Genomic DNA, 19,056 nt, shown 5'->3' with positions numbered 1-19,056 from the left:
GTGCCTCCTGTAGACACTACCGATGGTGGGGAGGGATATACCTGTGATGCTGAAAGTAGAGCCAACTACGCTGTGAAACTTTTTGCGCTCCTGCTCATCTGAAATGCTGTCCAATACAATGCTGCAACTAGCTAGGATACTTTTGACAGCATATCTGTAGATGTACAGAGGTAGCTTGGTGTCCATGTCCATAGCGGACTCCAAGTGGACAGACAAGGAGATTGGGTTATGAAGAAGGTCTCTGGTGGGCCTTCAGTGGCCGAGGCATTGAGGTCATGTGGCAGCTGCACTTGGAGTATGTATGCATTTATGGTTGCCCCATTCCCATAAGGTTGTGGAGGCTTTGGAAAGGATGATTAGCAGGATGCTGCCTGGATTAGAGAGATTGAGCTTTAAGAAGAGATTGGTCAACTTGGATTATTTTCGAGGCTGTATTATAGCTCTCTTTCCTTCTTCCGGACTATTCCAGTGAATCTGTAGCGTCTCAGTATTTGTCTGATGCTATGAAACCCCATGGTAAAAGTGGAAGCAGAAGCAGATCAGAACCAGCATCTGTCGTAAAATTTGTTGTTTTGCAGAGCAGTACATTGCAACACATAATCATTAAAAAAAACTATAGTGCAAAAAGAAAGCAAAAACCATAGTGAGGTAGTATTCATCGGTTCATGGTCCATTCAGAAATCTGATGGTGAAGGGGAAGCTGTTCCAAAAATGTTCGGTGTGTGTCTTCAGTCTTCTGTATCTCCTCCTTGATGGCGGCAATGAGAAGAGGGCATGTCCTGGTTGATGGGTGGTGATGAGCAGTTGTCTGACTGAAATTCTATTAACTGTTTTATATAGACTCTTAGTGCCGCTTGGCTGTCACTCTTCACCTTGCAAAGCAGTTTAAATCTGAAGTAATCTCACGACTTGATCTAAGTAAGATCCTTAGAGGAGCCTTGCTATGTTAGACTGATGGTTCCAGACCATTCTTCAGCTCTGAATTGTGCCTACGTAGGTTAATATTATAGATGGCAAACCAAAAATCATGAGAAGCTGTTCAGCCCATTCACTGCACAGCTTTCCCAGAGCGGTTGAATTTATTTTTATTTTTAAATGTTTCAAATGTTTATCCAATCTCCTTTTAAAAAATGTAAATACAAGAGCTTCTGCAGATGCTGGAAATCTGGAGTAACACACATAGAATGCTGTAGGAATTCAGCAGGTCAGGCAACATCTGTGCAGAGGAATAAACAGTCGACATTTTGTGCTGAAGCCCTTCATCAGGACCCTTAATAAGAAGATTTAAAGAGCGTTTTGGTTTCTGTTTCCTCTCTGATGGCACCTAATGTGTAGCATGAAGTAAACTCTCCTACTTGTGCACTTTATGCTTCTGTAATGATCTGGAATTTATGACCTCTAGTTATCAACTCAGCAACTTGAAAATGAGAATTCCCCTTTAACCTTATGAAAGCTCTCATAATTTGCAATATATTTTTTTATCACCACTGTTATCATGAAAGGCCTCTTGGTCCATTTTCATTACTAATACCTGTGATTCTCAATATCCTCGCTCTAATTTACCTCCCTGTTATCAGTCAATGAAGGTGTCTAAAAATGGCAGATTAAATACACCCTGACCATTAATCAAGCTTCGACATGTTATTTTTTTAAAACCGCTTCAACTACTTAACCTTATTAAGGATTTGTGTATCTGAGAATCTGTCCATTTATGTTTTAAATGTCCACCTGTCCACTCAGAATGTGTTATGTCACATTTTTCTGCACTAAACCAGTAACAGTGGTTCACACATGAACTTGAACCAACATCCTATACAACTTCACTATAACATCCCAGCTCCTGGACTCAGTACTCTGACTTATGAAGGCCAATGTTTAACTTAATTCAACCAGTAATGGTTAATTGCTCATTTATATCACTCTAAAGAGCCCTTCAAGCTGCACCATGCAGCAACCCATGGATTTAACCCTAGCATAATCACAGGACAATTTACAACTTACTGACCTTTACACCTTTGGACTCTGGGGGGAAACACATACTCAGATGGGAAGGAACATACATACTTGCTTACAGAGGATGCCTGAATTGAACTCCAAACTCCGACACCCCGAGCTGTAACAGTATCGCGCTAACCACTGCATTACCACAGCACACCTTAGCCAAGCTATCCAGTCTTCTCTTTTCTGCATGTTTTTATTTTTAACTGAATTATTAACTTTGTGTTTGGATATTTAATTAGTTGGCACGGCCCAGTGGATAATTGAAGGAGGGAAGTGATATGTCTTCTTTTTAAGCATAACATCCATGAAAGTATATCGAAGTATTGTTTTAATTGCAACTTGCTAGTGAGTAATGACTGTCAACCAGAGCTGTTGTATGGATAGTTCCTAAATGGTATTGTTGATGTCTTGAATTGCCCCCCTGGTTGAGGGATGCTTTTGCAGATTGGCCTTCATAAATCAGAGTGTTGAGTACAGGAATTGGGATGTTATGTTGAGGTTGTATAAGACATTGGTTCAAGTTCAAGTTCAGTTTATTGTCATTCAACCGTACACATGTATACCATCAAATGAACAATGTTCCTCCAGACTTAGGTGCATAACACAGTACATATAACTCACACGAAACACATGAAGTAATATTACCTCGAGTAAATTAAACAATAATAAGATGCATATACGACACAAGTTAAAAAGCAAACAGTATATAACACTACTGACTCTTCATATGTGATGTGGCAGGGAGTTCAGTAGTCTTACAGCTTGGGGGAAGAAGCTGTTTCCTATCCTAAATGCTACGGTACCTCCTGTCTGATGGTAGGGGGTCAGAGATAGTCGTACGGATGGGAGGGATCATTGACAAAGCTAAGGTCTCTGTGTATGCTGTGCTCCTGATAAATATCTGGTGACTTGGAGGCCTAATTTGGAGTATTGAGTGCAGTTCTGGTCACCTGCCTACAGGAAAAATATCAATAAGATTGAAAGAGTACAGAGAAAATTTACAGTGTTGCCAGGACTTGAAGACCTGAGTTATAGGGAAAGGTTGAATAGATGAGGACTTTATTCCCTGGAGCACAGGAGAATGAGGGGGGGATTTGATTGAGGTATACAGAATTATGAGGGGTACAGACAGAGTAAATGCAAGCAGGCTTTTTCCACTGGGGCTGTGTAAAATTAGAACTAAAGGTCATAGGTTAAGTGTGAAAGGTGGACTATTTAAAGGGAGCCTCCTGAGGAGGCTTATATTCTCTTTGATCAGTGTGATCAAACTTCCTTTGACTTCTTATCCTGATCTCTTCCACGGGGAGATGCCACTGAGATATTGAATTGAACTAAATATGGGCTTCTTGGTCTTCCAGCTCAGTGTCTCTTGTACCATGTCGTTGCCTTTTTAAAATAACCAAGGAAGGAAATGACCGTGCAGGATATGAGACTCCATTGGATAAAGCAAGGGTTGCAGATTTAGAATTTAATCGCTTCTTGTAAGAGTGAATATGTCCAGAATTTTCTGTTTTTGAAATAGAATTGCATCTCAAGTCATCTCATTTATTACAAGGCGAATTTGTTACAACTAACTAATGTGCTAAGTTGCTATGGTTACTGAAGATGGTGGAACATCTCAAGGAATATTGATGGGAGACTAGTACTGGTTGAAAACTTTAATCACTTCAGAGATCTCAGAATCAGGTTTATTATCACTGACAATGTCATGAAATTTGTTGTACAGTGCAACACATAAAATATAATGTAAATGACAATAAGAAATATATAAAGTATTAAACAAGCAGTGCAAAAAGAGAGCAAAAATAATGAGCAAACACGAGGAAATCTGCAGATGCTGGAAATTCAAGCAAATTCAAGCAAATTCAAGGTGTCCTGACGAAGGGTCTCAGCCGGAAACGTTGACAGTGCTTCTCCCTATAGATGCTGCCTGGCCTGCTGCGTTCCACCAGCATTTTGTGTGTGTTGCAAAAATAATGAGGTTGTGTTTATGGATTCATTGTCCGTTTAGAAATTTGGGTTAGAGTTAGGGTTAGGCAGAGGGGAAGAAGCTGCTGCCACAAAACAACAAATATTAGTGATAATAAACCGGATTCTGATTCTTAGTTTGTCCCTGAATACTTGCCACTGCTTTCTAGTCATTTCAATTTGCTAGACTGCAGTCAGGTGTGTTTTAGAGTTTGAGAGTAATACAGCGTGGATAAAGGCCCTTCAGCCCACCCAGTCCGTGCTGACCATGGTGCCCGTACACCTGGTCCCAAAAGTTCCTGGGTATGACACTTATCCCTCCAAGCCCTGTGCCTCCATGTACCTATCCAAGTGCTTCATAAATTATACTATTTTACTTGCTTCAACCACTTCCTCCCAGCTCATCCCATATATTCACTCTGTATGGGCAAAAAAATTGTGTCTCAGATTTTCTTTTAAATATTTCCCCTCTCACCCTAACCCTGTAGCCCCTAGTTTTCTTCTCCTCTATCCTACCCTGGGGAGAAAACTGTTACCACCCACCTATTTCCTGCTGTTGTCATGTCCAGTTTCTGGTCTTATTTGTCTCACCAAAAAGTGTACGTTTCCTCAAGCATAGAACAGACAGCATAGTGCAGGCCATTCAGTCCATGATGTTGTGCCAACTTTTTAACTTACTCCATGATCAATCTCACTCTTCCCTGTCTTATTTAAGGTGAGAGGGTAGGTTTTCTTCTGTTCCCCACTCTGGCCTCTTACCTCTTCTCACCTGCCCATCACCCTCATCACCCCCTTCCACTGCGGTCCACTCCTCTTTCCCTTTCTTCTATGTCCATTCTCCTCTCCTATCAGATTCCTTCCTCTCCAGCCCTTAATGTTTCCTATCCATTTGGTTTCATCTATCACCTTCTAGCTATCCTATTTCCCCTTCCCCTACCTTTTCATTCTGGTGCCTTCTCCTTTCCTTTCCAGTTCTGAGAAAGGGTCTTGGCCCGAGATGTCGACTGTTTACTCATTTCCATAGATGCTGCCTGACCTGAGTTCCACCAGCATTTTGTGTGTGTTTTACTGGATTTCCAGTATCTGCAGAATCTCTTGTGTTTATAAGTTTAAAGGAGATGGGTGGTCACTGGGAGATCCTGGTTATGGCAGACAGAGCAAAATTGCTTGAAAATGCAGTTCTTCCAACAACAGAGAAAGGCAGGACCTCCCAGTGACCACCCATTTCAATATGACTTCCCATCCATGGCCTCCTCTACTGCCATGGTGAGGCCAGTCAGACCAGGCCTCCTCTACTGCCACGGTGATGCCAGTCAGACCAGGGCTCCTCTACTGCCACGGTGAGGGCAGTCAGACCAGGCCTCCTCTACTGCCACGGTGAGGGCAGTCAGACCAGGCCTCCTCTACTTCCACGTGAGGGCAGTCAGACCAGGCCTCCTCTACTTCCACGGTGAGGCCAGTCAGACCAGGCCTCCTCTACTGCCACGGTGAGGGCAGTCAGACCAGGCCTCCTCTACTGCCATGGTGAGGGCAGTCAGACCAGGCCTCCTCTACTGCCACGGTGAGGCCCGTCAGACCAGGCCTCCTCTACTGCCACGGTGAGTTCAGTCAGACCAGGCCTCCTCTACTGCCATGGTGAGGCCCGTCAGACCATGGCCTCCTCTACTGCCATGGTGAAGCCTGTCAGACCAGGCCTCCTCTACTGCCACGGTGAGGGCAGTCAGACCATGGCCTCCTCTACTGCCACGGTGAGGGCAGTCAGACCATGGCCTCCTCTACTGCCATGGTGAGGCCCGTCAGACCAAGCCTCCTCTACTGCCTGTGGTGAACTACATATACCTGTCTGGACACGCCCCCCCCCCCCCCCCCCCCCCCCGCTGACTGCTCCTGTGGCCCCTCCCACTGACCGTGGCTCCTCCCACAGACCCCGGTATAAAGGCGATTGAGGCCTGAGCCCGGTCCTCAGTCTCCAGGATGTAGTATGGTGGTCAACTACTGCTTGTTCTTTCTTCCAGTCAATAAAAGCCGATATCTCGCCTTCACATCTCAGAGAGAGTTATTGATGGTGCATCACTGCCACGGTGAGGCCAGTCAGACCAGGCCTCCTCTACTGCCACGGTGAGGCCAGTCAGACCAGGCCTCCTCTACTGCCACGGTGAGGCCAGTCAGACCAGGCCTCCTCTACTGTCACGGTGAGGCCAGTCAGACCAGGCCTCCTCTACTTCCACGGTGAGGCCAATCAGACCAGGCCTCCTCTACTGCCACGGTGAGGGCAGTCAGACCAGGCCTCCTCTACCTCCACGTGAGGGCAGTCAGACCAGGCCTCCTCTACTTCCACATGAGGGCAGTCAGACCAGGCCTCCTCTACTTCCACGGTGAGGCCAGTCAGACCAGGCCTCCTCTACTGCCACGGTAAGGCCAGTCAGACCAGGCCTCCTCTACTGCCACGGTGAGGACAGTCAGACCAGGCCTCCTCTACTTCCACGGTGAGGCCAGTCAGACCAGGCCTCCTCTACTGCCACGGTAAGGCCAGTCAGACCAGGCCTCCTCTACTGCCACGGTAAGGCCACTCTCAGGTTGGAGCAAAACCTCATATTCCATCTGGGTAGCCTCCAACCAGACAGCATGAAAGGTTTAAGGCTTTATTTTAACAACAGTGAGTCCAGCCTTATAATGTTAGCTTAATTCTAAAATCAAAACAGCTAAAAACCGCAGATGCTGTAAATCGGAACTAAAAAAAAATAAAAATTCTAATATACTGAACAAATCAGGCACATTCTACAGAGGGACTAAAACTGAGGTAATGTCTCAGAACATACAAATAGGAGTAGGCCATTTGGCCTTTCATCCATAAGATTAGCTTGCAGTCACTGACTGGCTTCATGTGCATAAAGTGTCGCTAGATGCTTCTCCCACCAAGCTCAGTGTAAATAATCAACAACACACCTTCTCTCCTGCATTTCTCAGAGCTCAATATAGTTATTTGAAGTAAATATCATGTTACCTTCTTGTCGCAGCTTTAGCTCTGGAGTTCCAGTGTTTGGAAAAGGTAAGAGCTGCCTATTGTGGGGTTGAATTTGTGAAGTAGAGGTCCCAGAACCAATCTTTGTCGGACACCACTAGTCACAACCCTCCAATCTGAATGTACTCCCTCCACCACGACCCTCTGCTTTCTGCAGGCAAGCCAATTCTGAATCCACCTGGCCAAACTTCCCTGGATCCCATGCCTTCTGACTTTCTGAATAAGCCTACTGTGTGTAAGCTGAGTCTGCATCTCTTATAGTTTTAGGTATTGAGCTCCAGACTTTAGGAGCATAGTTCAATAAGTCTGACCTGCCTGCTGCATATTTGTATCAACAGCTAACACAATCTAATGATGTGCTGGGGGCAGCACGCAAGTTTCTCCACACAATCTGAATCAACATAGCATACCCACCCTGCTCTGTCCTGATCAATGTTTTGTTCTGGTTATCTCGGCAAAATAAACATATAACCATATAACAATTACAGCATGGAAACAGTCTAGTCTGTGCTGAACGCTTACTCTCACCTAATCCCACCAACCTGCACTCAGCCCATAACCCTCCATTCCTTTCCTGTCCATATACCTATCCAATTTTATAGCTCCTTGATGCGGGATTTCAACCCTTTGTTTTCTTCACTTATCACTTCCCAGTCACTGCTTCTACCCTTCTTCCTTCCACCTGCCTCTGACCACTCCTCACCTGGATCCACCTACTGCCTGCAGCTCCTACTCCACCCCTTCCCCTTACCTTCACCAAAGAGCACTATATGAGATTATTCTTACCCCTGGCCATTAGGCTCTATAATGAGTCAACCTATAGCCAGGGAAGTGATGACCCCCTCCTGTTAAACTGTGTGAGGTAACTAATTTTTTTTATTCTTTCTTACTTCTCTTCTAATATTTGTATTTTGTATATCTGTGCACTTGTAATGCTACTGTGACACTGTAATTTCCTTTGGGATCAATAAAGTATCTATCTATCTATCTATCTTTTCATACTTGCAACCCCTCTTCTCATTTTTGAATTGCCAACCCAGGGAAAAGGACTGTGCACATTAACCCTCATGATTTTATACACCTCATTAAGATTCATGCTCCTATGCTGCAGTGAAAAAAGTCCCAACCTGCTCAACCTATCACCATAACTTAGTCCCCAAGTCCCATCTGTTGTGTATTTAATATTTCAGTAATATTATAAATATATGTTATGATTAAGCATTCTTTGTTGTTTACATAATTCATTACGTGTTGTATATATGAAGTAAGTGGATGGCGTACATCACTACGCCACCACACATCATCCCTGCTCCCATGCTTTTATGTCGATTAGTTTTGGAGTTACAAAACTTAACACCATCAACATCCTCATAAACCTCCTCCGCACTCTTCCTAGTTTAATGGCAACTTTCCAAGCAGGTTGATCAAAGGCATTTTTCCTGAGGCAGGGAGAGTCCACATTTGGAACAGAATTCCAAATGCATCTTTGACAGCGTCTCATAGAAGTGCAATGTGACAGCTTGTGTACTCGATACCCTTCTTTTTGAAGGCCAGCATGACAAAAGCCCTCTTTGCTGTCCTGTTTACCTGTGACACTATTTCAGGGAACTGTGTATTTGAATTCCTAGAACCCTCTGTTTTGTGGAGGAAATATTTAGTTAATGTACCTGGTCAGGAAAGTAATGCATCATAATATCCAGCTGGCTCTGCGTTGTGGCAGTTTGAGGAATGGAATTCGCCCTTACACAGTTCGCTGAGCACCACCCAAAAATTTGAGATGTGGGAAAAATATACAACTTTCTTTTTCAACTCTCACTTCTTAATGCACGTGAGAATAACATGGCTTTGCATAGTGGAAAATCACGATACAAGGTAACACACAAAATGCTGGAGGAACTCAGCAGGGCAGGCAACAAACATGGAGGAGAATAAACAGTCAACATTTTGGGCTGGCACCCTTCATCAGGACTGGAAAGGAAGGGGGCAGAAGCCAGAATAAGAAGGTGGGTAGAGGGGAAGCTGGCAGGTGATTGGTAAGACCAGATGAGGGGAAAGGTGGGTGGGTGCGGGGGGAGGGAGGATGGTGAGAAGCTGGGAGGTGATAGGTAGGAGGATGAATCTGGTAGGAGAGGAGAATGGGGAAAGGGAAGGACGAGGGGCATCACAGGGAGGTGATGGGCAGGTGAGAAGAGAAAGGTTAAGAGTGGACCCAGAATTGCTGTGGAGATACAGAATGCAAAACCTCAACAAACTGCTTTTGTGGCTTTCCCATAATGTATCCTCCAGACAGATCCCTATCGTTCTTCCCCAGGGAGACACAAGAGACTGCAGATGCTGGAATCTACTGCATAAAAACAGTCTGCTGGAGGAACTCAGTGGGTTGAGCAGCATCTATAGGGGGAGAGGAATTATACAGAACATAGAAAACCACAGTATTGTACAGGCCCTTTGCCCTATGATGTTGTGACGACCTTTTAAACTACTATAAAATCAGTCTAACCCCTCCCTCCTACATAACCCTCCATTTTTCTTTCGTCCATGTGCCTTCCTAAGAACCCCTTAAGTGTCTCTGATGTATCTGCCTCTACTATCACCCCTGGTGGTGCATTCCATGCATCCACCACTCTCTGTGTAAAAAAAACTTAACCTCTGACATCCCCATTTTCCTCCAATCACCTCAAAATGATGCCCCCTTATATTAGCTACTTCCGTCCACTCAATCTGGTTGCTGTACTATAGAAAGGATGTGATTAAGCTAGAGTAGATTCATATTCAGAATTTGAGGGCTTGAGTCACAAGAAGGGAGTGGGACTGTTTCCCTGGAGTGAACAAGGCTGTGGGGGTGACTTTACAGAGGTTTATAAAATTATGGAGGACATAGATTAGGGGTTCCCATCCTGAGGTCCATAGACTCCTTAATGGCCTATTGTATAAAATAAGGTTGGGAACCCTTGACGTAGATACAAGCAAAAATGTAAAATAATATAAAAGTATCTTATGTATGTAAAATAATATAAAAGAATATAAAAGCAAGTATGTAATGCTGAGGCCTTATAAGGTATTAGTCAGACCATATTTGGAATATGGTGGGCAGTTTTGGGCCCCTACACCTCAGGGACTGCAGCAGTTCAAGAAGGCAGCTCAGCATCACCTTCTCAAGGGCAACTAGGGATGGGCAATAAATGATGGCTTAGCTGGTGATGCCCACATCCCGTAAATGAATAAATTTTTTAAAATTCTAAGAAAGGATATGCTGGCATTAAAGAGGGTACAGAGGAGGTTCACGAGAATGATCACAAGAATGAAATGGTTAACATATGAGGAGCGTTTGATGGGCTTGGGCCTTACTCCTGGAGTTTAGAAGAATGAGAGGAGATCTCATTGAAACTTATCAAATGCTGAAAGGCCTCGATAGAGTGGATGCAGAGAGGATGCAGCATGAAGCCGGGGAAGATGCATCATTATGAGGGAGTCTAGGACCAGCGAGCACAGCCTCAGAACAGAAGAACATCACTTTAGAACAGAGATGAGGAGGAATTTCTTTAGCCAGAGGATGGTGAATCTGTGGGATTTGTTGCCATCGATGGCTGTGACAGCCAAGTCATTGGATATATTTAAAGTGGAGGCTGATAAATTCTTGATTAGTAAGATTCTCAAATAAGGTTACAGAAAGAAGGCAGGAGAAGGGGGGGTTGAGAGGGATAATAAATCAGCCATGATGGAATGGCAGAGCAGACTCGATGAGCTGAATGACTTGACTCTGCTCCTCTGTCTTATGGTCTAATATGGTGGTTGAACAGTCTCTTTCCCAGAGTTGGGGAGCCCAAAACTGGAGGGCATAAGCTTAAAGTGAGGAGGGAGTCTGAAAGGTCACCCATGCGGCAAGTTTTCCACTCAGAAGGTAGTGTGTGTGGAACGAGCTGGCAGAGCAGGTGATAGAGTTGGGTAGTTACAACTTTGCTAGTTTCACTCAGTTGTGCAGTCATGTGCTAAGGGCATAGGTTGCCAACTAAAGAATTACGGGCAATTTGCAGCAAGCCGATAGCAGAGTTTCTCAAGCAGACAATTTGTAAAATCAGCATTACAGGAGCTGGCATCTGTGGCTCAGTCTGAAAGCAGCTTGAGAGAACCCACAGGGTGTAATGGCATGGCAGGAGTGCAATGAGAGATAAGACATAGGAGTATAATTAGGCCATTTGGCCCATCAAGTCTGCTCTACCATTTGATTGTGGCTAAGTTATTTTTTCTCTCCATTCTTCTGCCTTCTCTTCGTAACCTTTGATGCCCTTACTAATAAGAATCTTTCAACCTCTACTTTAAATATACCCAGTGACTTGCCTCCACAACCATCTGTAGCAATGAATTCCATAGATTCACCACCTTCTGGCTAAAGAAATTCCTCCTCATTTCTGTTCTGAAGTGTCATCCTTCTATTCTGAGGCTGTGCCCTCTGGTCCTAGACTCCCCGACTATAGGCAATATCCTCACCATGTGCATTTTGTCTAGGCCTTTCCGTATACAATAGGTTTCAATTAGATCACCTCTCATTCTTCTAAGTTCTTGTGAGTACAAGCCCAGCACCAACAAACTCTCCTCATACATTAACCCTTTTAGTTCCAGAATCATTCTTGTGAACCTCCTTTGGACTCTCTCTAATGCCAGCACAACTTTTCTTCGATAAGGGACGCAAAACTGCTCACAGATGTGGGGAAAACTCCGACATGAAGAACATAGTAATTATACTCCATAAATCCGGAATGCAACATGACCACTTTTCCTAAGACTTCAAAAGGAATATTCCTGTGCCATTTAACCAGATTTGGGTTGAAGGTCGTTTGTTCCATTTCTTGTCCCACAGGAAGAGACAGTAATCCCTGTGGTCCTGACTTAATGGTGCAGTTTATTACTACTGGCTAAAACCAGGATAAAGGTTAATCCAAATCAGCAGGAGCTGTTGAATGGTTTCTCTCGGTGGGTGATTTTGTGAGTCATTTGATTGTATGCGTTGGCGTAGTTCTTGCTTTAGGTAGGAGGAGACCAATTCCAGCAGCTTGTCATATTGCTTTGAAGGTGAAGATACGCACATGAATCTTGGACACCTCGGGCTTCAGTGGAAAAGTGTTAAGATTTGAAACTGTTTCAAAAACTGCTAGAAGCATGCTGTGAGTCGAGCATCTTCCATCAGGAGAGAGAAGATTGTTAATGTTTCATGTATAATTTATCACCAGCCTTTCTCTCTACAGCTGCTAACTGGCCTGCTGGGCTTTCACATTTTATTTTACATTTCCTTTTCTCCATACTCTTAACGGTTTCTCAGTGGGAATGTGGCTTATGCTAATGCAATCTATCACATTATCTGAAACATTGATGAATCATTTCTCTCCCTGCAGTCCGAGGATCTGGGCACTTGCAGTCAGTACGATGTTGGGAGGCAGAACAGGAACATGATGCCCAGCGCCAGCTGCGTCTTCCCCGGCTTCATGCTGCGTAAGCCTTCCTCCGAGACCGACATCGAGAACTGGGCTTCCAAACACTTCAACAAGCACACGCAGGGCATCTTCCGCCGCAAGGTCTCCATCGCCAACATGCTAGCCTGGAGTAGCGAGTCCATCAAGAAGCCCATGATAATGACCGCCGACCGGAGCGTGAAGAAGGAGGCCTGTGAGGTGTTCAAGCTCATTCAGATGTACATGGGTGACCGACGGACCAAGGCGGATCAGCTTAACGTGGCGCTGGAGATCGCCACAAAGGGCTGGAGCATGCAGGGTCTGAGGGACGAGCTCTACATCCAGCTGTGCCGGCAAACGACTGAGAACTTTAGATACGAGAGCCTCGCCAGGGGCTGGGAATTAATGGCCATCTGCCTGGCCTTCTTCCCCCCGACTCCCAAATTCCACTCTTACCTGGAAGGCTACATCTACAGGCACATGGATCCCGTGAATGATGCTAAAGGTAAGTCCCTTGTAACTGGAAAATCTCCCAACCTCACAAGATCACTGAAAATCCTCTTTGTTATAAGCTCTTGAAAATGCACAACACTCTAAAAATATTACATCTTTTGTTGGTTTTATCAGCTATATCTCCACTTAGCTCCCTATATTATTCATTAGAACTGATAGGTTACAATAGTTATGGTTTTCCTTTTGCCTAATATCTGTATAAATATTGCACACAAAATGCTGGAGGAATTCAGCAGGTCAGGCAGCATCTATGGAGGGGAATAAACAGCCAACATTTTAGGCCAAGACCCTTCATCAAGACTGGAAAGGAAGAGGTAATTAGACAGAATAAGAAGGTGGGAGAGAAGGGAAGGAGTACAAGCTGGCAGGTGATAGGTAACACCAGGAGAGGGGAAGGTGGGTGGGTGGGGGAGGAGGGATGAAGTAAGAAGCTGAGAATTGATAGGTGGAAGAGGTAAAGGGCCGACAAAGAAGGAATCTGACAGGAGAGGAGAGTGGACCATGGGAGAAAGGATAGATGGAGGGGAACTGGTGGAAGATGATGGGCAGATGAGGGGTAAGAGAGGAGCCAGAATGGGGAATTGAAAAAGGAGGTGGTGATGAAATTAGCAGAAACTGGAGAAATCAATCATCTTATCATCAAATTGGAGCCTACCCAGACAGAAGGTTGTTTCTTCATCCTGAGATAGGCCTCATTGTAGCAGTAGAGGCCACGACCAACTTGTCAGAACAGGAATGGGAAATAGAATTGAAACAGGATACCTACGACTGCACCCAGGCCAGCTGGCCCATGATGTGTCCCAAAAATTAACAGGACGGTCAAGTGTGGGGGATCCAGCTCTGGGTTAAGTAAAATATTATCCTCTGTTAAGATGGAAATGACTCATCCAGCATTGATTTAATTTCACATTTTAGTTTCTCGTCTCTCTTGGCTTCAATACCCTCCCTTAACAAAAACTTTGGTCCCTCCAGAATGCAGTTTTTTGGGAAGAACTAAGTCATAAATTGTCACCTGTGTGAGGGTGTAATTCCTGATCTCACTGTTGAGGCCTCTCTCCAGTTCAGGAATTATGCCTCCATTTCTGGAGTTCTCTGATGTGAGGAAATAGTTTCCCACTATGCACCCTATCAAAACTAATAAACATTTTAAACAGGTTTCACCTGAAAATTCATTCATTCTGTCTGACATACTGATTTAAATTTATGGGGTCACATAAGCAACATATAAATTCTTAATATGGTAGAGTAAATGAAATCTAGCTATTTATTTTGATTAAATTAAAACTCCCATCGTTAGCATAAATCGACTATCCTAACAGTACCAGCTGGTTGAAATCATCTCCTCTGGTTCCCTGGAGTACAGCCTGGGCTTTGCCAGGACAACGACCTCCAGAACATACATCCTCAGCCTTGCTCTGAGCATGGGCAAGGACCAAATACCAAAATACTAAAAACTGGAATCCAAACTAAAAGCAGATGTTATTTGAAATACTCAGCAGGTCAAGCAGCATCTGTAGAGAAAGAAACACAGTTAACATGCAACATTAATTCTGTTTTTTTTATACATCAGATCTTTTTTAGAGATACAGCATGATAATAGGCCCTTTCAGCCCAATGAACCCACACCGCCCAGTTACACCCATGTGACCAATTAACCAGATAACCCGTATATCTTTGGAATATGGGAAGAAACTGGAGTACCGGAGGAGACTCACACAGTCAGGGGGAGAATGTGCAGTACAAATTCCTTACAGGCAGCGACAGAATTGAACCTGGGTGGTTGGCACTGCAATAGCATTATGTTAACCGCTGCACTACTATGCTGCCCCTAGATGCTGTCTGACCGGCTGAGTGCTGTCAGTATTCTCTCTGTTTCTTTAAATTGATCGCTGGAGGTAAGGGATCAATGTTTCAAGGCAACATCTGAATAAGTGTGGCTTGAAGGATAAAGTGGAAGCCAGTGAGATGACTCTGCAATGGATGGAGCTGTATTTAGCAGGTAGGAAGGTGGATATACTTGTTGGATGTTATGCACCCTAGCCACAGGAATTACTCTTTGGTCTAAAGCCAACCATGTTCAGCTACATAGAGTCTAGATCAGAAGTGGAGATGTTCCATTTCCATTCGCTTGTACAGTATGAAGAAGCAGAAAATATAGCAAGACGTAGACAAGATTCAAGCATAATGTGTAATGGACAAGTAAAATTCACACCACACAAGCACTGGGCAATAGACATCTCCAAAATAAACACTAACCCTAGTTGATCAGTGGTATGACTGTTGCTGAGATCCCATAACAGTTATCTTGGGGACCAGTAACATAACTGCACCAATCACATGTGGTTACAAAGTTCAATGTTCAAAATAAATTTATTATCAAAGTACATACATGTCAACATATACAACCTAGAGATTCATCTTCTTGCAGACATTCACAGTAAATACAAAGGAACACAACAGAATCAATGAAATCTATACACAAGCAAAGATGGACAAACAACTGTGCAAAAGACAATAAATTGTGGAAATACAAAAAGAAAAATAGTAAGTAAATAATTAAATAAATAATTTTGAGGCTGTGGGTTGTAGGGTCCTTGAAAGTGAGTATATAGGTTGTAAGTCAGTTCAGAGTTGAGGTGAGTGAAGTTATCTACTTTGGATCAGGAGCCAAAATTGTTGTAGGTTAATAACTGTTCCTGAAGCTGGTGGTGTGGGACCTAAGACTCTTGGACCTTCTTCTCAATGGCAGCAGCAAGAAGAGAGTGTGGTCTGGATGGAGGGGGAGCTCGATGATGGATGCTGCTTACCTGCGACAGGAGCTGCAACGATAACACACACCCCCACCCTTTCCAATACCCCTAACCCTCACCACTTTCTACAAAACACAAGTTAGTCTTGAGTGCAGGGCCAATGATAATCGAGTGCTCAGCATGTATCTATCTTCCCCTTTCACCACCAAGAATCACCTGTTCTCACCTGCTACCTGTCAGCTTATACTTCTTACCCTATCCCTGCCTTCTTATTCTAGTTTCTGACTGCTTTCTTTGTAATCTTGATGAAGGGACTCGGCCTGAAATGTCAATTGATTATCTTTCCTCCCCCTCACCCATAGATACTGCCTGATTTTGTGTGTGTTTTGTTCACCTCCCACTTTCTAACTTCTCACATTATTTACCTCCTCACCTGGTCTTAACTATCACCTGGCAGATTGTGCTCCTTCCCCTTGTTCCACCTTGTTATTTATTTATTTATCTGTTGAGATACAGGATGGAGAGAATGGGCTCTTTGAGCCACGCTGGCCAGCAACCCCAAATTTAACCCTGGCCTAATCATAGGGCAATTAACCTACCAACTGGTACATCTTTGGACCGTGTGAGGAAACCAGAGCACCCAAAGGAAACCCACACATTCCACAGGGAGGATATACAAACTCCTCACAGACAGCAGCGGGAATTGAACTCAGTTATTGGTGCTGTAAAACATTGTGCTAACCACCACACTACTGTGCCACCTTATTCTGGCTTCTGCCTCCTACTTTTCCAGTCCTGATGAAGGTTCTTGGCCTGAAACATCAACTATTTATTCCCCTCCATAAATGCTGCCTGATCTGCTGGGTTCCTCCAGCACTTTGTGTGCGTTACTTATGATTTTTCTCTGTCTGTTGACTTCATCCAATGTATACGATCAGAGGGATCACAGGTTCACAAGAGCTGCCACCCCATCCCATCTTCCAACACTGGCTCTGCAGTCCTGCAGCTTGCACCTTTTCAATTATACTTCCAAGTACTCTTCAAATGTGGTAGGGATGCCAGCCTTCACCATCCTTTTGGAGGTGAGTCCCAAACTCCTGCTGCTCTCTGACATTGATTGAGTACTGAGCCCAAATGAACTCAACCTTCCAGTCATACCATTACCTGCCAATTATTACCCTTTGCTTCCTGTCATTGAGGCACACTTGAAGTCAATTTACTACTCACCTGTTGAGTGACATGGTTAGCGCAACACTTTTCAGCACACTGTAAGATCGGGGTTTGATTTCCACCATTTCCTGTCAGGAGTTTCTACATTATCCCCTTGATTGCTTGGGTTTCCTCCAGGTACTTTGGTTTTCTCTCATATTCCAAAGACAGACCAGTTAGTTGTGGGCATGCCATGTTGGCACCAGAAGTGTCACAACACTTGTGAGCTGCTGAACATTATCTACACTGATTTAATTTAATGCAAAATGACATGTTTCACTGTATGTTTCAATGTATATGTGACAAATAAATCTGATCTAATCCCTTAAATCCCATCAAGGTGCAATTTAGGACCTTGTCAGAACTGTTGCAAAAATGTATCTGACCACAGCAAATGCAGTATTCTCATTGGTATCTCCTCAAAATTGTCAGTCGCTAATCATTCACTGTCTTCCCTTAATAAATCCATACTGATTGTTGCTAATTAACGTGGTGCCTTTTTAAATGAAGGATTATTCTTTCCATAAGAATGGATTCCAATAATTTACCCACCATTAGAGTTTAAGCACTTGGTTTATCCCTTTCTACCTGTTTTTTTAAAAAGCGGTACCAGGCTTGCAGATCAAAGCTACCCAAGTGTTGTGATATCTACCATCCAGAGAGCAGAGGCAGCTGGCTCAGGATGACACCGTCACCAGCAGGTTCCCCTTCAAATTGCACTGTTTCTTGTCTTAGATCTAAATCCTGGAACTCCCTGTCAAAAAACACAATGAGAGTCCCTTCACCAAGCCACAGCAGTTCAGGGGCATTTGGGAATAGGAGATGATTACTGGGTGCACCATCAACAGCCACATCTCATAAATGGATACAAAACACATTTGTTCATTAATCAGAATCAGGTTTAATATCACTGGGATATGTCATGAAATGTGTCATTTTGCAACAGCAACACAGTGAAATACATTAAAACATTACTGCAAGTTACAATATGAAATATATATGTACTGCAAAAGGAGAGCAAAGTAGTGAGGTAGTGTTCGTGGGTTCTTGGACCGTTCAGAAAACCGATGGCGAAGGGGAAGATGCTTTTTCCATAAACATTGAGGTAGATCCTTCAGGCTCGTGTACCTCCTCCCTGATGGTAGTAATGAGAAGAGGGTATATCCTGGATGCTGAGGGTCCTTAATAAGACCATAAGGTATAGAAGAAGAATTAGGCCATTTGGCCCATTGGGTCCACATCATATTTGCATCAATATATTGGGCCCAGGATAGATGTTCAGAGATGTTGATGCCCAGGATCTTGAAGCTGCTCACTCTTTCCACTACTGACCTCTTGATGAGGACTGGCATATGCTCTCCCGACTTCAACACTTATCCTTTGGTTTCTTGACCTGAAGCAGCTGCCTTTGTAAATATCTAAGGCGTCTAATAAGGAGTGTATAATTAAATGTAGACAAGGCTGGATGATTCAAAGCTTCTGTTGCCACCTCATCTGATCAGCTCTGTAAGAGAAGCATCTGTTAGGTCCTTTTTCAAATTAATTCTTGATTCAAGCTTGAAATGTTTTTCAATTTCATTTCCCTACCTAGAATGGGGTATTAATTAAAGAGTGCTTTAATTTCCACATCTGTATATTTTAGATGATGAATTATCAGGGCAGTTCAGTCCATCCTGCACTACACATGTGTTCCATGTCTTATTATACATTCACACATTGATGCCATTGCTCATGCAGGTTATTGGAATGGCTTTTTGTTCCGTCACTAATTTATTTGGGTATGAGAAGCTGGACTAATTTTCCACTCAGCCTCTAGAAATTATTTCTAACCACCAGGTTTATTATTCACATGTACCAAGAAACAGAGAATTCCTCACTCGACCCTCAATCATCACTCAGTGATAACTTCACAGAACTGTTCCCACAACTTATGGACACCCTTTCAAGGACTCTTCATCTCAAATTTTCAACATTTATTGTTTATTTTTTTCTTGTGTATTTACACAGTTTGTTGTTTTTCACAAATTGGTTGTTTGTCCATCCTGTTGGATGCAGACTTTCATTGATTCTATTATCTTTCTTGTACTTACTGAGTATGCTTGCAAGAAAATGTACCTCAGGGTTGTATGTGGTGACGTATATGTAC

The 19,056-nt window shown here is 43.7% G+C and overlaps 1 protein-coding gene across 2 annotated transcripts in view; it reads left to right on the top strand.

Moving 5' to 3' along the window:
- Nucleotides 1-19,056, top strand: part of arhgap39 (Rho GTPase activating protein 39) — a 610,426-nt gene that overhangs the window by 408,093 nt on the left and 183,277 nt on the right. For both annotated transcript variants that reach the window (XM_073055077.1, XM_073055078.1), the window contains exon 7: nt 12,382-12,943. In XM_073055077.1, the coding sequence (XP_072911178.1) occupies nt 12,382-12,943 (562 nt within the window). The remainder of the gene's footprint in view (nt 1-12,381; nt 12,944-19,056) is intronic.

Source organism: Hemitrygon akajei, chromosome 8 (assembly GCF_048418815.1).
Source record: "Hemitrygon akajei chromosome 8, sHemAka1.3, whole genome shotgun sequence".
Lineage (NCBI taxonomy): Eukaryota > Metazoa > Chordata > Chondrichthyes > Myliobatiformes > Dasyatidae > Hemitrygon > Hemitrygon akajei.
Note: the sequence above shows the minus strand (reverse complement) of the source record. Positions and strands in the feature narration are given on the sequence as shown.